This window comes from Ceratotherium simum, chromosome 19, assembly GCF_057802395.1.
Source record: "Ceratotherium simum simum isolate JZ-2026a chromosome 19, ASM5780239v1, whole genome shotgun sequence".
In the NCBI taxonomy this organism is placed as follows: Eukaryota; Metazoa; Chordata; class Mammalia; order Perissodactyla; family Rhinocerotidae; genus Ceratotherium; species Ceratotherium simum.
This window is the reverse complement of record NC_141918.1, coordinates 15,097,582-15,124,101: the sequence shown is the minus strand read 5'-3', so window position 1 is coordinate 15,124,101 and position 26,520 is coordinate 15,097,582. Positions and strand designations below refer to the sequence as shown.

General features: G+C 39.0%; 1 protein-coding gene and 1 long non-coding RNA gene across 10 annotated transcripts in view; one reads left to right on the top strand and one right to left on the bottom strand.

Moving 5' to 3' along the window:
* Positions 1-24,035, bottom strand: part of LOC147914504 (uncharacterized) — a 171,298-nt gene extending 147,263 nt beyond the window's left edge. For 4 of the 7 annotated variants that reach the window (XR_015555228.1, XR_015555232.1, XR_015555233.1 and 1 more), the window contains exon 1: positions 23,733-24,035. This is a non-coding gene — a long non-coding RNA (uncharacterized LOC147914504). Of the gene's footprint in view, positions 1-23,513 lie in introns of all 7 variants that reach the window. The other 3 variants (XR_015555230.1, XR_015555236.1, XR_015555231.1) reach the window with 2 other exon arrangements.
* Positions 24,036-24,184: 149 nt separating this feature from the next.
* The window catches only part of MAP3K7 (mitogen-activated protein kinase kinase kinase 7), a 69,330-nt gene continuing 66,994 nt past the window's right edge, over positions 24,185-26,520 (top strand). For all 3 annotated transcript variants that reach the window (XR_015555225.1, XR_015555226.1, XM_014781116.2), the window contains exon 1: positions 24,185-24,483. Coding sequence is in view for 1 of the 3 variants with exons in the window: in XM_014781116.2 (XP_014636602.2) it covers positions 24,364-24,483 (120 nt within the window). In the remaining 2 variants the exon portion in view is untranslated. The remainder of the gene's footprint in view (positions 24,484-26,520) is intronic.

Below are 26,520 nucleotides of genomic sequence, written 5' to 3'. Positions count from 1 at the left end.
CACATTGCTTTAAATTATTATCATTATTTGTGAAATGCCTTCAATGTGCTTGGTACCCTGGCAGGCACAGAAAAAAGGTATCATGCCTGCCCAGGGACTTTCTACCTAAATTGCACAGATATAATTTAAGTTTGAAAATGGGTTGTAGTTGTCAGTTACAGTCTTTTCTAAAGGTTTAGAGCAATAGAACAAAACTAAAAGTATATAAGTTCATACACCTCCTTTGCCCCCACTTGGGTCTTCTTTGTATTCCACAGCCTAGTCTACTAACCCAGAAAGCAATATCACAGAAATATGCCACAGGTCAATAATGAAAGGCCATCAAGAGCTCAGAGAAAATTATCAACATTTAGAGACAATCCAGCACATCTGACTTCTCACCCTGCTCCCTGCTGTCCTGGTTGGGGATCCTGTGTTCAGAAGAAATAGCAAGTGTGCGAGTTGAGTGGAGGGTAAAGACCCAGAGCTGACTTCCCCTTCCTTGTCCCTGCCTCACGTAGTCCAAGCCATGACATCGCCAGCAGTGCCCACACCCCTCTCCAAATCTTCACCTTCATCTCAGAAGTCTTGTTCTTCCCAGACATCTATTCCAACTCCTGTGACAAATGTCTAGAGAAGTGGAGTCTGAAACTTAGCCTCTTATTTAGGTCCTTCTATATATATTTGTGTTTCCATAAAAATCTAAGTGTAAAAAAAGAAAGGAAAAATGGGGGTACCCTTTCACCTCTATTTGTTTGCTCCACTCCCACTATGAGTAATAAAAACAATCCCCCCCCCTTTTTTGTGTGTGAAGAAGATTAGCCCTTAGATGACATCTGTTGCCAATCCTCCTCTTTTTGCTCAGGAAGATGGGCCCTGGGCTAACATCCATGCCCATCTTCCTCTACTTCATATGTGGGACGCCTGCCACAGCATGGCTTGATAAGCGGTGTATAGGCCCATGCCCGGGATCCAAGCCTGCAAACCCTGAGCCACCAAAGCGGAGTGCGTGAACTTAACCGCTACGCCACCAGGCCGGCCCCAAAACAACGCTTTTTAAAATCAAAAATGCTGTGTTTGTCTCACGGTCAGATGGGTGATAGGGCAAAAGCAGTGAATCAGCGCTCTATTTCACGATAGGATGAAGAAAATCCCAGACAAAAACCACAGGAGACAGATGTGGAAAAGGAAAGCAGGCAGACCAACCCTTGGGCCAGTGAAGAAAACAATAGTAGGGGAATTGGTGGAGGGGACAGGGTATTAGGAAATGGCCTGAAGCTCAAGAGAATGATTAGAGGGTTACTCTACTAGAAAGTTCCCCACCCTATAACCCCACTGCCATTTCAGCCACCACCAAACCAACAACACCTCCCCAGGTCTCAGCCCAGCCTCTACCAGTGGCCTTGGGATCCACCACCAATGGTTTGTCATTAGGGCATGCCCTGCGTCCTCCATCTAGCAGAGAAGAAGAAAGGGAGGAGCTCTTCCCGATTGCACACAGGGGAACCAAGAGGTACACTCAGAAGTTCAATCACTGAAAGTCATTTCCTGACACAACATCGTTACATGTAGTGAATTATATAAATTTGAACATACATGTTTTTCCTTTGAAATACATATTCCTTGAAGGCAAAACTCTTATCTGAGCATGAATACAGTAAACAGTGCACACAGTGCATGTGCAGTACATATCCCAAGGATAAGTACTCATATATCCACCGCATTATTGCCTACTGGTTTTACCCACTGCCTTAATTCCCACAGAGCCAGCTCCTCAGTCACTGCAACCCAGCAAAGCACCACCTACTGTGCCCACTTCTACAACTAACAATTTCCAGCTCTACCACTCCCCTGGCCTTCTCGTTTGTTTCCTATCTGTATCCATTCCATGCTACATTCCCTCCCCCATGCATGTGTCACACACACATCCACTGTTGATGTAAAGATTATTTACTGAGTACCTACTATGTACAAGATATTGTACTGAGTACAAGGCATCATTAAGTTCACAGTCCCTGGAGTTTTAGCATTCCATTCATGTCTGCTCTCACCCACCAATTTCTAAAATGTCAACTAGGTCTTAGTCCACTGATGCAATATGAACCTAAGTTCTTACTCCTCATACTCCTGGCATTTGTCTGGAGATTCCTGAATGCATGCATAGTTCTTTTCTTACTGATCCTTTGTAGTCTTATTGTTTGGACCACCAAAACCCTAGCCCATTTTCTCAGAATGAACTTCAGTTGTTCAATCATTCAAATAAATGAAATTTATTATAAATGACAGCTCAGCGAAACTGTGCTTTACAGAGATTGTATAAAAGTAACTTTAAAATGGTTATGTCCAGAGACAACTCTGAGGAGACAGGGAGCAAAAGGAGATGAAAACTATAATAAAAGTAAAATAAAATTAAAATAACTAAAACTCTGAGAGTAAGAGGTACAACTGTGCCATGATTATTGAAAATACAGATTTTCAGAGAAAAACAATTGAGGCAGAGGTGAGTTGTCACCTGACAAAAAGATTTACAGTATCACTTTGCAATACGAATAAAGTAAGTTCAATTAGTAAAAATAGAATATATATACTTCTGGTATATTTGGATATAGCAAATCTGTAGTATTTGTACACTAATCACTCAATATAAGTTTGTTAAATAATGGACACCTGTTTTTCAATTTTTAGCTCCAATTTCATCTTCCAAACCTTGCCAAATATCTACATAAATAAGAATAACCAGGTGGAAGCATATTTTAAGAACAGGTTAAATGATTTAAGATTGGATCAGTCCTCTGCATTCTCTTAGCTGCCCAGAAAAGGCTAATATATGATTGTCAGATCTGGAATCCATAAATGTCATAAGCACAAAGCTGGATAATGCATATCAGCGTGCAGGATAGGGGAGGAGGTAAAGAAGATGGGGGAGAGAGGCAGAGAGATTACATTTAAAGAAAACATTTTATAATCATAGTTTCTAAATGTTAGTTAAAAGAAGTTTTAATCTTATTGTAATGTATTTTTTTCCTAGTTTCTGTGCTGCCTAAATTCTTTCTATCCAAATTACTGCTTAGTTGTATTTCTTCCTGGCCAGTAAATTCCTTTTTCCTCCATCTTTCTATAGATCTTTTACTCATATTTCTCAAGGTTTCCTCATCCTTGCCTCTTCTCCCCTTTTCATTAGTCTATGTAATCAATTCTTCTCTCAACTATTTTATTTTTTTTTCTAATTTTTTTCTTATCTTAGTTCTGGTTTGCATACAATCAGGTCTATATATAACAGTAGTAGCTAATACAGGGTGCTGAAAACAAGTATAAGAATGATAGCAACATCACCTGATTTTTAATTTTTTTTAAAAATCAGCTTTTTGTTTTTCTTAGAGAAGATTCTACCTTACTTTCTTTTTATTGTTAAAAGCATTTTTACTCACTTAAAGGTATAAATGTGGATCAAGGTGTCCAACAGAGCCCAAACCCCAAGCTAGAAGCCCAGAGAATTCAGGGTCTGTGAACACCTGCCAGTGCCTCCACTTTTTGATGAGAATAGATTTGGGTCTGGATGAAGTCACCGATGTGCCTCTGAAGAAACAAATGTCAGCGCGACCTATTAAAGTCAACCCTGAGCTAGGTAGCAACAATGAGCTGGGGATTAGCATTGACAGCTCCCTTAATGTGATTCTTTTGGACAGGGATTAATTTAATGTGTTCCTGTCAAATGAAACAAAAAACGAGATGGATTTACTAATGACTCTATTCTATACCACACACTTTTCCATCCCTGATCTATGTCAGAGTGAATCTGACAGCAAAAGAAAATAATTTTAAAAATGAAAAGGAAGAAGACATTGCCTTCTCAACAAACTTCCAGGAAGCGAGTTTTTACTGGGCTCCCAAGAGGGAGGATGAGGGTAGAGGGTGCAGGGCAACGTGAAGGGAGACATCGGGAGCAGCCCCGCCCCCACTCCAACGAACACGCAGAGCACCAGGGCCAGAACCTGGTGTCCGGGCCCGGGGTTTGGCACGAACCGGCAAGATGGCCTCAACTTCTCCGGGCCTCTTTTACCTCTGGAGTGAAAGTAAAAGGTTGTATTACGAGGCTTCTAAATTTCCTCTTAACTCTAAATTGCTAATCTCTAAAAGAGGGGGGCTCCCAAACCTGCCGAGAGCATTAGCCTTGTAGCCAAGACAACTCCGCAGTGAGGGTGTGACAGAGAGGGGGCGAGTCAAAGAGCGAAGGTTGATCTTCAGCAAAACGGTTTGCCAAGTCAAATGCTAAAGCCTCCTTAAAATAATTTGGATTCTTCTTTGTTCTCCCTAACAAAGAAACTTTAATTCGCAGTTCTCTGCGAAGAAAGACAATGCAGACAAGCCATTTTCAGGTGAAAGGTGTCTCGTCAATTAATAATCATCGAATAATCACTAAGGATTGGCAGGAGCTATTCATCGAATAGGGTTGCTCATAATATGAAGCTGCATCGATTTACAGTCTAGACTGGGCATTGTTCTTCCTTGTGATTGTTTTGTTGTTATTTCCTATGAGGTGCACACGCCCCTAGTCTTATGTATTTGTGTATATTCATGTAAGTTGCCGTGAGGTTAGTAAATAGCACCGGCCTCTTCACTGGGTCTGGTCTCATTGACAGGGACGCTCCACCGCAGAGCTTGAGCCCAGGCGCTGGGCAACGCTGTCCCCGCCTGGCGCCTGAGCCCTGGGACGCGCGGTTAACTCAGTACCCACCCGGTGCAGCCCCTGCCTGCAATCCTCGGGGCGCGTTGGTGGCTCCGAGGAAGCTGGAGGTGCGGGCCCCGAGAGGGGGGGCACCTCGCCATGGCGTGGCTGGGGGACTACAAAGCGGTGAGGGAAGAGCCTGGGCGCGACCCGGAGCGGAAGGATAGGGAGTCTCTCCCTCGCCAGAACCCAGCGTCGCTCGTCCTTCGCTCCTCTGCACAGACTCCGGCTGGGGCGGAGACGTTTGCAGAGGCCCCCGGGCCGCGCCCCTGTAAACTGCTCTTGCTTGGGGAGGTGATGACCACTCCTCGCCCGGTCACCTCCGCTGAGCGCTCCTGGCGCGGCGGCTCCAGCTCCGCCCGGGGCCGCGCTCCGCCCGCCCTGCGCGTCTTTGCCCCCGGGCGGCCGGCGCTATGCCGCCAGAGCCGGGATCAGGGTCTAGGAGCGCTGAGAATCCTGGCTCTGGCACTTAGCTCGGTGACCTTGAGCAGTTACCTAACCTCTTAAGGTCGATGTTTTCCCACCCGTTAAGCCGGACCAAAGATGCCGTCTCCGCGGACTCCCAGTGGGATGAAATGAGGATGAATGCTCAGCCTCGAGCTCTTAGTGCCCTGTCCTGTCTTCGTTCGATTCCGCTGCTTCCTCTTCTTTTCTACGTTCTGCCTTCTCTCTTTGGCTTTTGCGGTCATTTTTGATCCTGTGTTTTCCCTTGGTTCTGTCTCCCAATCTCTCAGAATAGTTTTTCTTCTCTTCTTTCATTTCTCCTTTTCCTTCCCTGTTCATTATTGTAGCCAACAAATTCATCAAAGATTTGTCTCCACTTCCCTAGACCCTAGGCTCCCCAAGGCAAATCCGCATAATCTCCATCAGCCCCCTGTCCGGGCCACCCCCAAATAATCGTGCAGACAAGGAAGAACTCTGCTTACTATGTAAACGCGGTCTCACGCCCCAACGTCCCCTTGCCCCACTTCCAACCACTAAATTTCTGCTATGCGGGACCCCGAGACCACCGCTGCCCTGAGGGCAGGGGTCGCCGTGACTTCTTGTTCACTGTGACCCCGACGCCAGGCCCAGAAATGTATGCAAGGGCTCAGCAAATGTGCTCAAGCGAGCAACGGGAGGAACCGAGAAGCTGCAGCCGGAACCCAGCCTTGCAATCACTCGTCTTGATTTCTTACTACAGAGAAAAACAAACTTACGTACGATGTTCCATACTCACATATGAACATATCTTTTTAAATCTTCAAATAAGCTTAAAGATACAGTGTAAAAAAGAAATAGCACAAGATTTACTCAAGTGGTTTAGTTTTAAAGCATGTTCTGTAATTTTTACCTATAGAAATGAGGTTTAGATCAAGTTCTTAATTATTGAGATTGGTTGGAAGAGAGAAGATTGAATTGTCTAAAACTCGAATTGCCTCAAAATGAGCTGCATTTATGCTCATTTATTGAAACATTTTAAAGATGGCTGATAATGTTATTTCTTCAAAACAACAAAAACTACTACTATACACACTATCATAGTATATATAGTATAAAGAGTACAAATAAAATACCATAAACTATAACCAAAGTTTGTATAAGAACTTTTTAAAAAGAAGCAAAAGGCTAAGGGGGAAAAAAAAGCTCTTTTAAAGAAAGCTAAATAGAGAATTTTTAGTTGCTTGCCAGTTACCTCAAACCTAAAAGTATCAAGTTTCCTTTGAAATTATTTATCATTTTTATTAGAATCTAATTGAAGATCACCTATAAAATGTTGGGGGAAGGAAGACAAGTGGAGAAATATCAATTCTATGCTTAGATTTTTGAAAGAGTAAAAGAACCACAGTACCACCTTGTGGGGAAGAGAGATTTTTTTCATTTTCTCTATTAATGGTTGCTTTATTTCCCTGTACTACATCACACACACACACAAATTTTAAATAAAAATAAAGCCATTTAAGGCACACGACAAAAACTTGGGTCTTTGTGAATAAATTGTGATAATATGCCTTCTCTATCATTTTAAACACACTAGCATGTTTATATCAAAATAACCTTTAAGTTTTGTTAAGTTAAACATAACAATATATGGTATTTAGAAATTATACTTCTAATACTACAAATAATCCTCGAAATCTATTGTTAGTCATTAAACAGTAAATATAAAATTATGTGCACAATAATTCTTTTAAAAATTGGTTTAAAGTTCACTATTAAATACTATTTATGGTTTTAAGAAATGCATTTCTTTGTTCAGTTGCTTGGACCTGGCAAAGGCATATTCTTAGACAAATACAAAGTAATGTTTTACTTTTTAAAGTTGCCTGTCTCATTACATTGAAGATTGGCAGAGCAGCCAGACATTTATAGAACCTATATTTGTTAGTTGAACAAAACTGTTCTAGTCACTTTGAGGCTATAAAAAGGGCATAGATCATAAAGCTTGGATTTTAAGAAGTAAGATTATAAGACTCCAAAGCTGAGAAACGCAAAATAAAAACTGTTTCATTTCTATTGTACATCTGGAAATATCTTACATGACACAAATGTTTCCTGCTCTAAACGTGTTTTCTGTAAGGCAAGAGAGAATTCCGGGGTTACCTGTAGGCATTCTTTATTCTCTGTGCTTTTGAATCACAGAGCTGGTATATCCCTCTGACCTTCAGGAAGGACTAAATCAAAAGCATCCTGGGAAGAGACCAGTGTATTTCAAACTGTGTTCAGCAGAGCCCTAGGGACTGTCAAAAGATTATAAGGGGAGGGGAACACTGAGAGAGGCCCCTCACTCCCAGCTTCCACCAACTGACTCTGCTTTCATCATTTTCTCATACAGGAATTCTGTCTAGGTATGAGTTTAAACAACAGGCTCCATGGCTTTAGAAATGTCAGAAAATCACTAATCTAACCTAACCTATTTTGTATAAGTCTAGTAAAGAATGGCTATAAGAAATGTCCTGATGCTTCTTGCACATTTATTAACAAATGCACTTAAGAGCAGCCCACCATGCTTCCACATGCCTCATTCTTTTTTTTCTTTAAAGAATAGTTCATTACAAAATGTATACAGGTTGGCTGTAAAAGATAAAAACAGTTAAAACATAAGTATATTAAATTAAAAATCTGCATATTACAACCTGAAACCACTCACTTCCCAGGAATAACACAGTTAACATTTTGGTTTGTACCCTCCTAGACACTTTTTCTCTGGAGGCACACACACACCCACACAGAGTGTTTGTTTGTTTCAAGAAAGTAGGATCATATCACCTGTGTTTTCTCCCTCAATAATACAATAACTTTCTGTGTCAGTACCCACAGAATGACCTCATTCCTTACAATGACTCCATATTGATGTACATAATTTATTTAATCTCATCTCTATTGTTGAATATTTGGATTTTTACTTTTATATCATGTATTTGCACTTGCTCTTCCCTCTAAAACACATTTCCTACACTCCACCTGGCCAACATCTATACATACAAACTTCAGATTTTACATTACCTCAGAGTAACCACACCAACAATTTCAAAATTTTAAAACATAATTTCTCAATACAGTATACTCTATCTGAACATTTTAAACACAATAAAACAAGTTTTTTTAGCATACTAATTTCTTCACAAGAAAACAACAAACCTACATCTTTTTTAGATTTTCCCGATATCTCAAGAGTGGGATTTATGCTTTTTGGAGAACAATTTGGCTGCATCTATCAATATTTAAAATGTGCATATTTTTCAACCTAACACCACAGTAGCTTTTCTATAGGAGTATTCTCACAAATTCATTAATCCGTTGAACACATTTATTGAACCATCTATGTGCTAGTCACTTTGCTAGGTTCTTATGGAAGATTGGTTAAAAGAAGAAAAAAAAAAACTCAGGGAGATTATAGTGTACTGGAATAAACTTAAACTAGATAAGTAATCACATAGTATGTTTCTCACTATTAATTGTGATAAATAGTAATAATAAAATTATAATAAACTATTTTAGCATTGGGTTTTCTTCTCAGTTACCAAATGTTATAAAATCTCTCATTATACTTTACCTTTTAGACCCAATCTTTGATAGTATTTTTCTAAAGCATCCCACATATATTCTTTCTTTTTTAAAAAATATACTTCAACATACAGACAAGCCACTTAAGTCTGATGAACCTTTGATTGAGACTGACAAATCACTGCTTTCAGCTCACTTAATAATTTTAGTCTTTGTCCCAAATTTATTAAGATACTTAGGCCTTTGTTTCTCACCAGCCCTTTCATTTTTCTATTGTGAGTTTATTTTTCAAATATAATAGGATATGCAAATATTAAATAAATACTGCTGCTTGGATAAAGCCAAGAAGATAGGTGAAGCTAAATTTTTGGCTGGCTGGCACTGCCAACCCAGCACTATTTCAAAATCATTGCTGATAAGATGGTTTAGAGGAGTCTGCACTTTAATACATAAAAGGAACGTGTGAAAGCTAAAGGCCAACACAAAATATAAAGTGTTTTCCATTGTACTGGAGGGGTAAGGGCTAGAAAAACGGAGTGGCCCTTATCAATGGTTTAGTTTTCAAGGGTGTCATTTGTAATAGTAACAACAGACACCAAGATGAAGCTGAGCTATGAACTCATGGAAAATTCAGACATGTCTGAGCATATCTAGAGGCCAAGTGAGATTTGACCACCAAAGGTCTATTTCTAAAAGAGACTAAGGATGCTCCAGGGAAATAACTCATCTTCAGGTTAGCAGAGACTTTAGGAGGACCAGTTTGACCCAAGTAAGGGTAACAAGCTAGTGTCAACACAGAAGGATGATTTTGGCCATGTTAGCCAGCTTAGTGAGACATGTATAGAGACTCCTTGAAAGCACTGGTAAGTATTTAAGCGGCCAGAATGACCTCTGAGTAGGCCAGGGCAGAGAGTGGAGGGGAGGTAATAACCAGAGAAATACTGTTTTGTTTCTGTTAATGTGACCCTGTGACCCTTGACTCTACTTTTATTCTGTATCTGGTTCACCCTGAGGAAATACGAGTTAGATAAAATAACAGTAGGCTCTAACCAGGAAAAGTCATTATGAAGTTGACACTGTGCCAAGTTCTTTCTTTCAGGTTTTGGTTGATTTTGAATTTTGTAAGCAGAGTTCTTTTCTATTTGAATCATGAGAAGAACAGATTACTGAAGAAAGATTACTTGAAGGCTCATTAATGACACTAACTGGTATAGATCAATGTCTTGAAACTATGATAAGGAAAAAAACAACAGAACAGTCCTGGCCTCTGGAGGTTGGAGCAGGAACTGACTGGGAAAGGGCATGAGGGAACTTACTGGGATGATGGTAACGTTTTATACCTTGATAGGGTTTGGATTATATAGGTGTATTCATTTTTCAAAACTCAGCAAATGTATACTAAAGATTTGTGCATTTATTATATGTAAAATTTATCTCAAAAGAAAAAAATGTAAAAAATATTGAACTCTTGTTAATGATATGAACAATGAAGTATTTAAGGGAAAATGTGCCAATGTTTACAATTTACTTTCAGCAGTGAATACATCAAAAATTAAGATGTATTAATGGGTGGATAAAGTGCTAAATAAATAAATAGAGATGTGATAAAACAAGCAAAGTAAAATGTTAATTATAGAATCTAGATGGTAAATATTTGGATGTTCACAGTAAAATTATTTCAAGTTTTCTGTATGTTTGAAAACTTTCATAATAAAATATTGGGGAGGAAAATTAATTCCTAAGATCTAAGAAGTTTTGAAGTCTGAAAGGGATCAGAGTAGGCTAAGATAGGATCTGTTTATACCCCATCTAAAACCAACAAAGAACTAGAATGGGATGGGAATAGGCAAGATCAGTATGTTGGAGGCTAAGATAGGATCTGTTTATACCCCATCTAAAACCAACAAAGAACTAGAATGGGATGGGAATGGCAAGATCAGTATGTCAGCTTATCTCCTTTCCTCTGCCTCTACTCCCCCAGCACCCAAGTTATATTGATTCTCCCACCAGAGGGTCAGTCTTTGCCTGGTTATCCAGCTGTTGCAAGTGTTAGGCAGTCAGTATGCAAACAGATATAGCTGTCCACTGTATAACCACCCCCGACGCGCAAGCACACACACACACACACACACACACACACCCACACCATACCCAAACAAGATTAGAAGCTGACATACTTGCCCACATTCCCAGTCTCATCACTGGCTTCCATGTTGCTGCCTGAGCCTATTCTGCTCACAGTCAGCCTTAGGATTCATTGCCCCCGTGATGACCAATGGGCTTCTGGGGTTACCCTGCCCCTTTCAATTCCAGCTCTAGGAAGCTCTAGCTGTAAAGGCAGAGTTTCTGTTTTGGTTCCTGTTATCTCATCAAGTTTCTGTGGTCACTCTCCCAGTTTGGTGCCTGAGGCCCAGCCTATCACATAAATAGATGATGACTACTGTACCAGAATGACCCCTAGGATAGATAGCTAAAGAAGAGGGCTACAAGGGGTCCTTGACTTGAAAGGCATGAAGTTCAAAAAAGGGTTTAGACATTGGAGCTACATCTAAAGAGCCTGAGGTCAAGCAACATAGTTATGCAACAAATATATTTAACTTCCTACAATGTGCTAGGCACTATGCCAGGCACTGAGTAATTCGGTGGTGGACAAAGCAAATATGGTCTCTGACCTCATAGAGCTTACAGTGGTGGGAGAGGTAATAAATAAACACTAAGAAACAAATACATATAAATATATATACGTTAAAATTTATTATAAATACTATGAAAAAATAGAGTTCGTTGATAGAATATTAAGGAAACACACTTTAGACTGGGGGGGGTAGGGAATGTCTCTCTGAAGAAGCGTCATTTAAGCTGTGACCATGTGAAGTGTCAGGTGAAAGAGATAGTCAAGAAGGAGAGGAGAAGATGTGAAAGTTTGTGAGATAGATTTATGTTAGAGGAAATGGAAGAAAGCTTGTTTGACTGGAGCAGCATGAGTAAGGGGGTGTAAGTTCTTGGATATGGTACCGGACAAGTGAGCATGGGGCAGATCTGCACAGTCCTAGGCAGAGGAATGAAGTCTTTCTGAGCGCCACCTGGCCCAGAAATGTCTCCAGTTCTGGGTACCAAGTCTTCGCAATAATACAAGAATGTCAGCTCCAAAAGGTCAGGGATTTTTATCTGTATTGCTCTATTCCCATGCCTAAAATAGCAGGAATTTGGTAAACATTTGTTGAATAAATAGGATATCTCTAAGGACAAACAGGCCTTCTTTATGGTTGTAGATTTAGGTCATACTCAGAGTTTCAATGGCTCTGCTCTCCTTTAAGCATCTAACTGTGCTTTCAACACCATAGACACTTCTTATTGCTTCACAGCAAAGAAAAGCCTAACTCTCTAGCACATACCTCAAAAGCCAAAAGGCTTTTAAAACATAAGTTTATTTATTTAGTGTTTCGATCACAAAAGAATTGCTGGGGGAGGGAGAACAACGGTTTCATACAGTCCCTATAGTATTAGGAAACCTACAGTTCTAAGTGAAAAAAAAATGCAAACTGTGAAGAGGTGGTGGGAGAGTATTGGTGGAACAGGTAGAACTTAATGGTTCATGTAAGTAAGAGTTCAGGGGTGGATCTCCAGGTACCTCTGGACCCAGATGCTCAGGCATTGTTATTAGGATTCTGTCTCTCTTCATCAAGGCTTCAATTCCCTTTACTGGCTTTGTTCTCAAGCAAGCTTTTCCCAAATGATTACAAAGACAGCTCCTAGCAGCTCCAGGTATGCAGACTACCAGTCTAGCAACCCTAGCAGAAAGAGACTGCCTCTTTCCCATAGTTCTAGCCAAAGTCTATTGGCTCTGATTGACCTGACTTCATTTATATATCCACTCCTGAACCAACCACTGTGGCCGAAAGGATGTACTACTCTTCGTGGCCACACCTAGACGGTGTTCCCATCGCTTAAGGGGGGAGCAGTCAACCTCACCTGAAACCCAAGCACAGAGAGGGGTCATTCTGCAAGGGAAAATCAAGATGCTAATGACAGAAGAAGGGGAAATGAATGTGAGGTGGACAAATAAAAAGCCAACTGTTGAGTGTTAAGAATTATTTTTATGTGCAAAGAATATTAAAGGCAGAGAATGACTAATAAACAATTGTTTTTTTCAAAGGAATGCACATATTACATGAATGCGAACCTTCAAATAACAGACTCCGTATATAAACTTTCTATGTTTCCTCAAGGTTTGGCTGAGTGCAAATTTCAGGTGAACACTCCAATCAACGCACACGTGAAAAAGCCACAGCTTTTAATTTATAAATGTTTACCCTGACATGTGACAGGAAAGCAGTAACTATTTACAAGAATTTTCGGCATTTCCAAGAAAATTTTAACTTAACGTTTTTTAAACTGAGCCGAAAATTGCTACGATGTGGAAAGCTAAATGTGGTACTTATTTCAAACTGATATATACTATTCTGCATAGTATTAAAAATTACTTGTGTTTTGGACTGCTTATTTATTAGTCAAAAATGTATTCAGTTTTGAGCATTTTTATACTTAATCAAAAACTTAAAAAGTCTTAAGCGTAAATGTGGCTGAACCAAATATGAGAATGTTGAAAAACGCTAATCTCAATGAGACGTTAGTGGAATAATAAAGTAGACCTTGAAACAAATTCTACAATAATGAAAAATCATTCTTGAAAAAGAAGAATGACTGAAGAGGAAAAAAAAAGAACTAGGTATGTAGACCTACCAGATATGCAAAATCAGTAAGCTGTAATCAATATGGAAAAGCATGACAGAGGAAATGTATTATAACTGAGTCTTGCAATGCAAGTACTAAGAAAAAGAATTAAACACATAGAGTAAAACCAATAACTTTCTATTAACGACTATTAAGATTTCCAAGAACAGCATGTAAATATAGCTGGAAACAACAAAATAAGCTCTACTTTAAGCTTCCATGAGGGCAGAGTTAAGACTAAGTAATCATTAGTCTTATTCATTGCTGTATCTCTAAAGCCTAGAATAGTAGCTGGCACATAGCAGATGTTCAATTAGTTTTGTTCAATTAAAGAATGGCATACATAGTGCCTCTACCCAGTTATTCCCATTATTTAAAGTGAACAATTTGGTGAATCATTTGGTGATCTCAAAGTGAAACCAGTTAATCCAAGACAGCATTTATGTGAATGTGAATCTACAATCAATTATACCCAGTAAGATTCTGCCAGTCATATGTTGTGGTACATAAGTTTTCAGGCCTGAAAAAAAAAACAAAAATCCTACCCACTACCTGTATTTTGTAGACTTTCACTGCCACAACCAAGATTCTACCTGGAATGTTTGGAGAATACCAAGTTCTTAGTTGGGTTTCCCCTAGAAGCAAATCCTGAGACAAGGATTGAGTGCACATGGCTTATTGGGAACAGTGACCCTGATCAGGGAAATAGGAACGTGACACAGAAAAGGAAAGGCAGCCAATATGTTGAAAGAAACACAGCCATTTAACTTCTTGTTCTCTACATACCCTAAATCTCCCACATTCTTTCTCAAGATCTAATGGCATTTCAAGGCTAAATTTTTAATCCAGATTTCACATCTTATTACAGTCCTGCAGCCAAATTTTGTTGCTTTCAGAAATCATTTGTGTGCTAGTTCAATATGCTTCAATTGGAGGTGAATTATCAATTCTGATGATATCTATATTTTTTTTTTATAAATTAAGCTAGAGACACAAGAAATAATGTAGTCTTTGTTTTCCCAAGGGGATCAATCTGAGGTTTATTAAAGTTGATAATGAGTCCTTTAGAAAAAAGCAGAAATCAATTCTGAGCAAGAAAGTTAAGGTAAGCAATATTATATGAAATTGAAACCAAAGACAACTCCATTTTGTTAGTTTAATAAACAGCATATGTCAATTCAAATATGCTATTGTTTTTCTTTTAATGAAGATGGCTTATATTGATTAATAAACTTTTGAATTGTCTGTATGTATGAGGAGGTGTAAAACTTACTCTCATTAAGATTGATCAAGAATTTCTTAATTTGATCTCAGAATGAAATTTCCCTTTAGGCTGTGAATTTCATCCAGTTTGGATCAGGATAATGGCATACTAACCTTAAGCAATTGCCATTCATCAAGGAAACCAGAAGTATTTACTAAAAAAGTTTAAAAAATTTAGAGATTTAAATCTCTAACATAAACTGAATGATAATATTTGCTATTTTTCATCCTCCCCAAATTACCAATTTCTACTTAATACCATGCAGTATAACATCATTACATTTGATGTACTCATTACAGTATGACCACATTCCTGAACATCCCTGAGGATTCATTCCTAAGGATTAACTGACCTTGCACTCTTTAAAATGTTTTACTCTGCTTAAATTTCAACTTTAATTTCTTCTCTATGAAACCAAAGAATCTCACCACACCACCCCAAGTTTTAAGCATAGTTGGCCTTAAATCAGTAGCAAATGATCAGATAAGAAGAGAAAGGGAATACTATTAGGAAAATCATAATGATGCAATCCTAAAGTATAATTATCGCATCAAATAAATGAATACAAAAGGCCCCACATTTTTCCAGGGAAGGCCCATATTCAAAAAACATTCTTCAAAAACAAGTTTATGATTAATCATTTGTCTTAAGGGATTCCAACATGCCCAAAAGCAATTTGATCATCTGATAGCTCAATAGAAGCCTAGAACCAGATTGTTAAGCAGCTAGAACTAGTAGTAGAATCTAGTTCAATAGCTCAATAGACACCTAGAACTAGTAATCTAGCTCTAAGCTTTCAGGCAAATAGACTTGGTGATTTTACAAGGAACATCTAGGGCCCATTAAAATGAGATGTCTTCCTATGGTTATGATGGTGCTCAGGGCAAGCTGCCCCAGGAAGCACCACTCTGGTATGTGGATTATTTCGAGCTGAAGACAATAAGGACTCAGAGAGCTCAGGAAAAATATTTGAGTTTCCCCTCCCAAACTGCCTAAAGAATTTAAAACCAAAAAATCTGTTTTAGGAAGGGGTTATTATCATGACTGCTATAAAAGATAATTTAGGATAGAGGTTACAATAGAAAAGGCACCAACAAGCCCATCTTATCGGGAGTTCTGTCTCTCTGGCCACATTCTTTGGATGGCCCTGCGAGGAGTTGTCAGACAATCATTTACAAGGGAAGTCTCCATTTGTAAAGGTATCTCCCTCTCTGTATTGGGAAAAGGGGGGGGTGAGCTCATTTCTAGTAACTTATCAATGTGGAAGGTGAGGCCTTGGGGCTGTATAATAAACCTTACTCTTGTTTACTGTGCTTTAGTGGTAATCTCCTGTAACTGACTCCCCCCACCCCCAAAATCCTCCTTTGTCATTGGCTGAAAATGATATTTAAGACGAGAATTTCTGCTATTGTGTTGAGAAACGCAGTGTCCCTGCTTTCTCCCATGTATACATGTTATTAAACTTGGTATTATTTTCTCCTGCTAACCTGTCTTGTTGATTATTTGGCCAGCCAGAAGAACCTTAAGGGAAAGGGCAGAGGGAGATTCTCCCTCTTCCCCCGACAGTTACAAAGCTAGTTGTTGTCTTTTCAAACACTGCTCAGACTGTGTTGATAAAATGATTTTATAGGCCACTAGTGACTTCATCACAACCATACCAATATCTTTCAACACTTCAATAACTTTAAATAACTCAATACTGACAGCATGGTTAGTCAGGCTTCAAATATTAAAAATTTATCAGATTATTTCTTTATTTAACAATTCAAGCTAAAGCTACCAGCATGGGTTTAATAACGCATGCTAAATTCTTCTGCACTTCTGGTAGGAGATTCCATTAAGGACCAGTTGTCATAATTCCACTTCCTAAATGTCTTCTAATACTTCTAGTATTTTTTCAAATATCTGAGCACTAAATATTGATTTCCCAAACTTATCAAATGTGATAGAACAAGAGCATATTGAAGATCAAACTAAAACACCATTTGGGGATGATTTTCATTTGGACTATTTCTATTCACTTTCTGAATGCCTCTGGGCATAACCGAAAGACCCTAGTACTTTTCCTGTACCATGTGTTAAAGTTTAAGTGCGTTACATAATTGAATTGATTAACAATTTTTAGAAGATTAATGAGCATTCCAAAAGAAATTTAACAGAACTTTTCATTAATACCTTAATCTTGATAGTACCAATTTTCCTCTCAGAAAGCTTTGAATTCCCAGAGACGGCTTCTAAATACGGAGCCTCTATTTACTTAATGGAGCTTTGCGCCACTAAGACTAGCTCTGTGGGGTGCTGGGGAACTCAGAGGAAGATGTGAAATGGGCTGCTTACCAATAAGAATGCAAAGTAGGTCCTCTGAGCCTTGCAGGTTTCGAGCACTATACATCCCTTACCCTGATTGCAACCTCAGCAGAGTGAAGTGGTTGGTTTGTTGAAATAATGAATAGTAGATGGCATCCATTGTAGTGGAAAGTTTTAATTTGTGATTCCCTGAGGCTGTGTGAAATGAAACACCCTTATTTATTCCCGTAAATGAAGCCAAATTGCTTCTGGAATTTCTTCTGAGAAAGACTATCTAAGAACACGGATTTGACATATTAGTCTGTGAAATAAAACATTTAATGAATGAGCTTTTGTAGTGAAAAGCACTATTTCTATGAAGATTCCTTTTATTTCTGAAGTATGTTCTTATCTGATTAAGTTTCTGCTTTTAAAAACTGATGCTGAGGTAGAACATGATGTTTAAGCTTGCCTCAGAAGCTCAGAAAATAAAGATCTGTCTATTCTGTCTGATTTTACATCTATTTTAGTTAAAATATCAATTATTTCTGAAAGCAATCATTAGTCCCACAATAACACTTTGTTATAAAATTTTAGTAAAAAATTTGGATGGATTAAATAGAAGTGAGTATTTGGAAAGAAGCGGAATTAAAGTTTACCCTTATAAAATCTAGAAAGAGAAGTATCCTAAAAATTAGTAATTTTAAGATTGGAGAGAGATTTAAATTGACCAGAACAAAGCATTTTCAAAACTCACAAATACTTAAGAAATCTCCATGATAAATAATTGGTATGCTACTTGTATATCAATTTAGCTATTTATTAAATCTTCCCTCAATGATATTATAGACAATATTTGGTTAAACCATGCCTTATACCTGAAATAAATTAAACAGCATTTACTTATAAATGTAGATACTTATTTCTGTTTTAGAAAATTAAGTGTCTACTACATTTCAGATGCTGTTCTAAATCCTGAGGAGACAGTGGTGAACACAATGCTATGATCCCTGTCCCAGTGGAACTAATATCCAATGGCAGGAGTGGGGAGGGGGTGGGAGGACAGAACATAAACAAGGCAGCAAATAATTAAATAAGATAATGTCAGGTAAAAGGCTAGAGGTAAAACTAAGTAATGGATAGAAAGGAAAGGGATGGGGAGCTGACAGGGGGCTAATAGCAGTACCTCTGGGGTGGTGATTGAGCTGAGACTTAACAGATAAGAGAGAGACATCTGTGGGAAATTTGGGAAATTGCAAATCCAAGTTGGGAACACCTTACCTGTAGACCACTAGTACATAGGAATAGAAATCTAACACATATAAAAACAAGCCTTCTCCTAACATTGGTGGGGCCTCAGGCATGAATAAAAATGGAGGCTCACATACTATATGTCTAAATATTTATGAGTTCTAACTCAAGATAACAAACTGGTAAAGAAAATACATTCCATCTTACCGTGACAATATTACCCACACCAGAATGTGGTGGTATAAGCAAAGCTAGCCTTCAGCTCCTGACCTAGCCCCCTCTCCTCCTATTTTGGACTCAATTCTACTCTGCAAGGAACCTTATACACCCACATATGGACACCCCAACCTACCCATCTGATCCCATTCACACCCTTTCCCTACAAAGAGATACCCTTGACTAGCCCTCTGGAAGCAAGATCCAAATCCAATGGACACAGTTTAGTTTCTCTCCTGTTTAACTTCTTGGAAGTATAACACTGTAACACCATTTATCTTGGTTTCCACATCATAATTTTAGTTTTCCACAAATTTCTTTGGCAATTCCCCCACCTCCACCCATGCCTTAAAGACTTTATTCCTTAAGGCTGTGTTTTAAGTCTATTCTTTCTCACTTTACACATCTTCCCTAGGTGATCTCATCCATTTGCATGACTCAAATTATCATCAGTAGGCCAGTATCTGTTTCTCTAGCTCCATGTTTTTCCCTAAGACTAACTGCTTACTGGATAATTATACTTGGAAATCTCTCAGGTACCTCTAGCTCAACGTGTCTAAAACTGATTTCTTTATTTTCTTCTCCCCCAACCTCGTTCCAGTCTTCCCTGCTTCTGTAAAGAGCATCCTTCTATCTGAGTTGCACAAGTGAGAAATCTGGGAATCATCCTTTACATTGCCCTTTCCTTTACCTCCTTCTTCCACAACCAGTCAATCACTAATCCTACCAACTCCATTTCTCAGTATCTCTCAAGCATATCCATTTATCTATACTCCTTATGCCACTATCCCTATTGTTCAAACCACTATTATTTCTTGCCTTGACTACTGCAACATCCTCCTAACTTCGCACTTCTCAAACTTTTTCATGGCATGACACAGGTAGAAAATGGTAATATTGTAAGATACTCCGGGATGAACTGGAAAGGATTTGGAGGTATCTATTTGGAGCTTTATTTTAAAAATTATTGCTTTTCTCATGCTATGTAATTTTGAAAAATAAATAAATACAAAGTATTAGAGACAATGTTAAACACTGAATTTGTATAAATATCAAATATAGTTTTCAAAATATTAATAAGAATTTTTAATAAACTTTCCTTTATAAATAAATTTTTAATGTAAGATTTTATACTTGAAACACCTACTATCAATTCCTGATCAAGACTTTTTAAGGTTGATCTCTTCAAATTCTTACAGTAATCATCAAAAAGAAACTTTGTTCACACAAGGAAACCAAAAAAATGCTTAAATACTTTTACAACCATTTTAAAATTTACAACAGTTGAAATCATATTTAAAGACTCTAACAGCTCTTCTTCTTCTTTAAATGGCCAATGTAATGTTCAAATTTCTTGTGATATTATGAATGGATTTTGAAACCAGTTCAACTTTTTCATATCAAGTATTTCAAAATCAATGATGGAAATTTTATCTGCAGGACACATGGCACCACCAAAGCAGTTACCCTGCAGCTAGCTTGGTTGAGGCGGAAAAAAGGAACATTAGCTGCAAACAGAAGTTTCAGCTATACACAATGTCAGAGAATGCCCTGAAGCTGCACCTGCCAGAAGCCTCTACTCCACTTTCGCAGGCCTACTCTTACTAGCCACATTGTTGGTACCTGGAACACAAATCCTTCCAGCAGCTCCATGGGCTGCAAAAGACCTAAGATGAAGATGTGGGGAGTAGAACATTTGGAATGAACTCAAATATCAAAGAAATGCAGGAATTTGGGGAGCTGCTCTCCAGCAGTGTCACTGAATTGCTAAGGGGTTGGCTATCCTCTGTGTACTGCAGTTTTGAATATAGTACAGCAGAAAACTATTTCTGAACTTCCTGGAAAGAATAATATTTGATTGAGTTGGGCTAGTTTGGTTCTGGGACAAGCAGTAAAGACAGCACTTTCTAGGTATAGAGCTCAACCTGAATAGACATATGAATAATGAACATTTGTTGACTGTATACCCAGCAACCATTCCCTGCTTTGCCCTTCCTAAGAGTCTTCAGATTTTTCTTGTAGTTAGCAGCTCCTCCTTCTCAAAGTCCATGTTTTCTCAGTCCTGGATCTAAACTAAACAAGATATTTGCAACCTGAAATCTCCTGTCCCCCATTCCTCACTCAAGGGTACAGTTGTCAAGGGCTTTTGAAAAAGAAAGTTCTCTGCTCTTCTGAGATAGCTACCAAGAGATGCTCTCTGTCATTGTACTGGACAGTGTGACATATATGAAAAATGAAACTGCTGGAGCATGCGTTCTCAATGGGGATGATATCACCTCCAAGGCGGTGAAAATTAAGGAGAGAAAAAAACAACACTTTTTATGTATAAAGCATAAATATGCATACAGTACATAAACAGATATACAGTATATCCGTGGTATTAAAACTTTGGGAAGGCATTTAAAACAACCTTAAAAGGCTCCTGGAGCCGGGGGGCAATAATGAAAACAAAAGTTGAGAAACACTGTTCTAGAGCAATGGCACATACCACAAAAGGCAGAAGACAATGGAAACTCAATTTTTGATGCTAACATTAAGTTTATGAATCAAAAGACACCTGAAGCCTCTTCTACCTCTTGACTTTCCACTTAACTAAGCCAATAAATCCCCTTTATTGTTTAAACTATTATGTGTTGAGTTTCCTGTTACTTATAACAAAAGTGATATTGACTGATAAAATAGGAAACACTTTATCTAAAGTTAATCTAAATGTATTACACACGCCAATGCAACAGAACTTTAAAGTGGAACTATTTTAATCTGTTTCTGCTAAGTCTCCATGAAAACAGGTGCCAGGTGTCCTTATATCCAAAATGAGGCAAATAGGATGAGAATCCCATTTAGAACATTCAGAGATGTTGGGAAATGGATTTTGAAACTCTTGGCCCTCATCCCCTGGATAGTATAAAAGTGTTAAAATTGAAGACAGAGTTGAAGGTTAGAGTAGTTATTAGGACATTAACATGAGGGTGGGTGGTGGAGAGTGATCAAACTGGGAGGCACTTAAAGACCACTTAAATAGCTTGATATGTATCTCTGGAAATTTGTAGAGACACAATAGACTGGTGACTGAAGTTGACACGAAATTGTGATGTCCAAGCTTCCATCCTTAACTCATGAAAGCTGAAGAAGTTAAAGGGGATGCAAAGTCAAAACTGGGGTGAACTAAAATGGGTTCAGCTCCCTTCCCTCATTTCTCTGGATTCAAACTGTATTACTTAGGATTCTTTGATTGCAAGTGACAAAAATACAACTCGAATCAGCTTAAATGAAAAAATGGGAATTTACCAGCTCACATAATCAATCACAGAATGGAAGAGGTAGACTGCATTTGGGGGATGACTGGATCCACAGACATGAACATTGCTGGGACTTTATTATCAGAAGCTAGTGAAAAGGCACCATGCAGACCAAAAAAAGGGTGGTCTGCAAGCAAATAGGACAAGAATTGATTTTAAACTAGTATCAATATCAGAAGTCCAAATCAGTGGATAAAACACAAAAGCAGAAGTATTGGGGTAGACGGTCAAAATCATGCAGGAAATCCACTTTGAAATGCATTCAATCAAAAAAGATAAATGTATGTTTGTATGGGTGGATGGACTGATGGACAGGTATATGATAAAGCAAGTATACTAGAATGTTAATGGTAGAATATTGTTGCTAAGTATATAGGTGTTCACTGTAAAATTCTTTCAACTTTTGTATGTTTGATACTTTTCATAAAATGTTGTGGGAACATCAAGCAGGAGAACAACATCAGGGCTGTAGTGATTAGTCCCTTCTCAGCAGGATTCTAGTCCTAAACTGAAGGTATACAAAACAGACCTTGCACTCCAGGGAAACGAAGGACTGACAAAAGCTATTCATTCATCTGGAATATATAACAACTATTTCTTGAGTTCCCACTTGGTAGCATCCACTGTATTAACATCAAGGTGGTAAAGAGAAATCAGATACGACCCGCAGAGTGACAGCACAAGGTTAAGAGGTGACCATCCTAGTTTGGGAATTCGAGTAGAGAAATGACAGATAAAAATGGTTATCCCATTGACTTAATCTGGTTCTATTTGGTTATCAGTGCCCTAACCATCGTTTTACATGCAGAAATAAAGCCCTGATTTCCCACTTGGACAACTGAGTAGATGATGGGATCCTTCACGAAGACAGAAAATGCGCACGGAAGAACGTATTTGTGGTGGGTGGTAACTTCAATTTTTTTTTGGAATCTTCAAGTTTTGGTGTTTATGTTATATCTAAATAGAGATGTCCAATAAGTCCAGAATTCATGAAAAATTTGAGTATTGGGAGAGACTGGGAGTTATCATCATATAAGCAGTATAGGTGGTCAAGATCTTGGGTAAGATCATCCAGAGAGTGTACAGTGAAAAGAAATTATTCTTTCTTTCATTCTTTTATCCATTCACCAAACTATCATTGAGTGTTACTAGAACCATGAATGAAGAAAGACAATGTATTCCAGGAGTTCATAACCTCTTGATCGCCAAGTCAAATGACCTATTTGCTAACCCAAATGTGTTTAACTTACTTCTGCACAGCATTTATTTGGTTGGCTGCTCTTTAACAAGAAAGCTCTCCTCCAGTGATATTTGGATCATCATTCCCCTCACTATCTCCCTATCTGTTCCTTTTTGGTCTCTTACAGATTCAGATTTTGACATTCACAGGCTTTCATCTTGGGTCCTTAAACCTTCATTTAGAACTCCAATTTTCCCAGTTAGTCTTCAGGTCAAACCGACTAAATAAAAACTAACATTTAGTTTAAAACTAAAAACTGTGTTGATAGCACAACACAGGCAATACTATCCGGAGATATACTGACAGGTTCTACCAGCTTGTGAGAATCATACTTGTTTTAACCTCTCTGAGCCTAATTTCTCATGTCCTGAAAATGGAAAAAATATATATTATTTTGCAAGGCCTTTGTTAATGATTAAATTATAAATGCACGGCATCTAGCACAGTGCTCTGCACTCGATACGTACTGTTAAAATAACCCATAACTTCAGATGAACACAAATTATGCCAAATTACAAATATCTCCCTTACCTAATATTAACTTCTATTCGTGAGCACTCAGCCTTCGTAGTGTTATTCAGGTTACATGCAGTGGCTCGCTCTGTATCATTTGCTTTAGAATCTGATAGCGTCAAAGTAACAATAGCAACCTGGCTCAAAGTAACAGTAGCAACCGCTTCCTTCCATATACCATATTGAGGGAAACACATTTTCCAAGGCTTCTTAAAGAAACAGTTCTGCTTAGCTTACTTTTAGCTTAGCTGAAAACTAAGCTTCGTCACAAAAACTCAGTCCAACACCACCCCGTCCGTCTGCAGGTCTCTGAGAGAAGAGGAAGCGGGGCCTTAACGTAGTTCACGAAGCAAAGTTAAAAACGTAGCTTTTATCTTTCCCGCGGGTTGCTCAAGCACCAACCGCACCGATATCCCGTCGTCCTCCGCGCCACTTCCGTTCGCGCATTTTAATTACGACACTTCGTCAGCTCTCGCGGTATCATCCGGTTGCTGAGGCCCTTTAACAAAGATCTCGCGAAATTTGTTCTACAGGCCCAAGATAGCCTGTCACCCTCCCCTACCACACCCCCAACCTGTCCTTCCTTTCTCTGACTCAATCACAAAATTCTCCCCTCCCCTCCCTTGAGCTCACGGCCCTCCTCCTGTTTCCGATTTCAGGCCGGAACCGGAAGTCTAGTGGGCGGGGCCCGGCGGCGGAAAACGCAGCGGAGCCGGAGCCGGGACTCGGCTGTGGCCGCTACCTCTGTCCCCGCCACGGATCGCCGTGGCTCCAGGCTGAAGGTCGGTCCGGAGGCGGGTGGGCGCGGGTCTCCCCCGGAGTGTCCGGGCGGCAGCCTCCCCGGGCCCCCCGGGCTCCACAAGGGATCATGTCTACAGCCTCCGCAGCTTCCTCCTCCTCCTCGTCTTCAGCCGGTGAGATGATCGAAGCCCCCACCCAAGTCCTCAACTTTGAAGAGATCGACTACAAGGAGATCGAGGTGGAAGAGGTGAGCGAGGCCTGGCACGGGGCTCCGGCCCCGGCCTGTCCCCGCCTCTGCCTGGTCCCGACTCTTAAGGCGCCTCCCCGGCCCCTCTGATCCTCTGGGCCCCGCAGGGTCCACCTCGGAGTCCCCACAGAGACCGGGTATAGAGGGAACTCTCCGCGTTCAGCTGCTCCCCGGTAGCTCTCTTTTTTCCTCACTTCGGCACTCTTGAGTTTGGATTTGATATTCTGGTGCCTGGATTTGGGTCATCTCAAACAGGAGGATGGACTGGTGAGGTAGTGTGGTCCACCAGTTCCCATGTCTCTAAGTAGTAAATTCGTCAAAGACCGTGGCCGTTTTGGAGTTTCAGCTCACTACGACGTGGTGTTCTTAAGGACCAAGGATTGTATTCTCTTCGACTCCTAGCTCGGTGCCTAGAACGTAGTGGATGCTCAATAAGTGTTTGGTAAATTAGCACATCACCATGTCTAGTAAAGTGTTTCCCCGGGTACCGAACGGTTCTGTTTCGCTGTTTCCTTAGAGCAGTAGCTGTAATATTAAATGTTCTGCCATCAGTTGGACTAATTTAGATGAATTTCACCATTAATAATGTAGACTGGTCTAGAAGGAAAGATGTCTCGAATAGCATATTCTGAAGAGCCAACTAATGATTTCGGTGACAACCAGAACATAACAGACAGAAATCGCTGTTAGAAAATCCGAATCCATCCTTAAGTTATTTTAGAGCAAAGTAATATGTGCCTTTAATACGTCCCTTCTTTTCAGTTTCACAGAGAAGTAGATTGTTTCTAAGGACCATAAAATTTAGAAAAGTAAAAACTATATGTTTTAAAGATACACTTCAGAAAGTGTTAAAACTTTGGTTGAAAATAGTATCTATCAGTTACCATTTATTTATCATTTTTAAAATATATTAAGCACTTTACATAACGTATGCCATAAAGAACCCTGTATGTTCTCTTTTGTAGACTCTCAAAGAGTTACCTCTACTTTAAAAGTCCAAAATTATTTTTAGGTAGTGGCAAACTAAAAGTAATGGGATAGTTATCATTCAATAAATAAATTTTTTTCTATGCAGGTTTTGGAAGAATAATGGATTACTCAGTCGTATTTTTTTATTGCATAAAGTAACCTTAGAGATCACTGAGAACAACCTCATTTTACAAGGTAGTGTAAGTGGGAAGAGTGAGCCCTTTAAAGTTAAAGGAAGGTTCAGAATATCAGCTATGCCACTTACTAGCTGTGTGATTTGGAGCAAGGTTCCTAACTAACCCCTTTGAGCCTTAGTTTCCATAACTGTAAAATAGGGATAATAATTTCTATTTCATTTTATGTGTATAATAGATCCTATTAGGCAATATGTGCAAAACACAGTGCCTGACACATATTACTAGGAAACAGTTCCAGAGAGGAACATTTACCTGCTTTAAGGTCACATGGCTAAAAGAAGGACCTGTGTTTTGAAAAGAGGGGGCAATGTGTGTGTGTGTGTGTGTGTGTGTGTGTGTGTTTTCTATTGAGGCTAAATTCTATTGAGGATAAATTCCTTTTTCAGAAGTGGATAGTTGATCCAGCTTTCATGGCTAACATTCTTTCTTTTTTAAGAATAAAAATTCAGTGAGTCAGTATAAAAGAATTGCAGTTTTTAAATAAGCATTTACGTCTACTCTGTGGCGAACTGCTGTCTTGTAGACTACAAATTGTTATATAATAATAACTTGTGCTTCATAGTCTACCAAATGCTTTCACAGACTTACATCATTTGAGTCTTACAAGGTTGGTTTTCCACACACTACTTTCTAAAGCATTTACCTTCTTGCTTCTTGGAAGAATGAAAGTTACTAAGGAGACAATTATCATTTTGTTTGCTCTTCCACCAAAGCCATTTAACTTCTGATTAGATTTTTATGTTTCCAAAGACCCTCTTTCAGTTTAGACAATGTTTCAACCGGTCTTTGGTATATTTAGGACATTCCTGGGGAGTAGATTTTTGGTTTTAGATGAAAATTTCTAATATTAGACAGTCATTTAGCTGTGTTT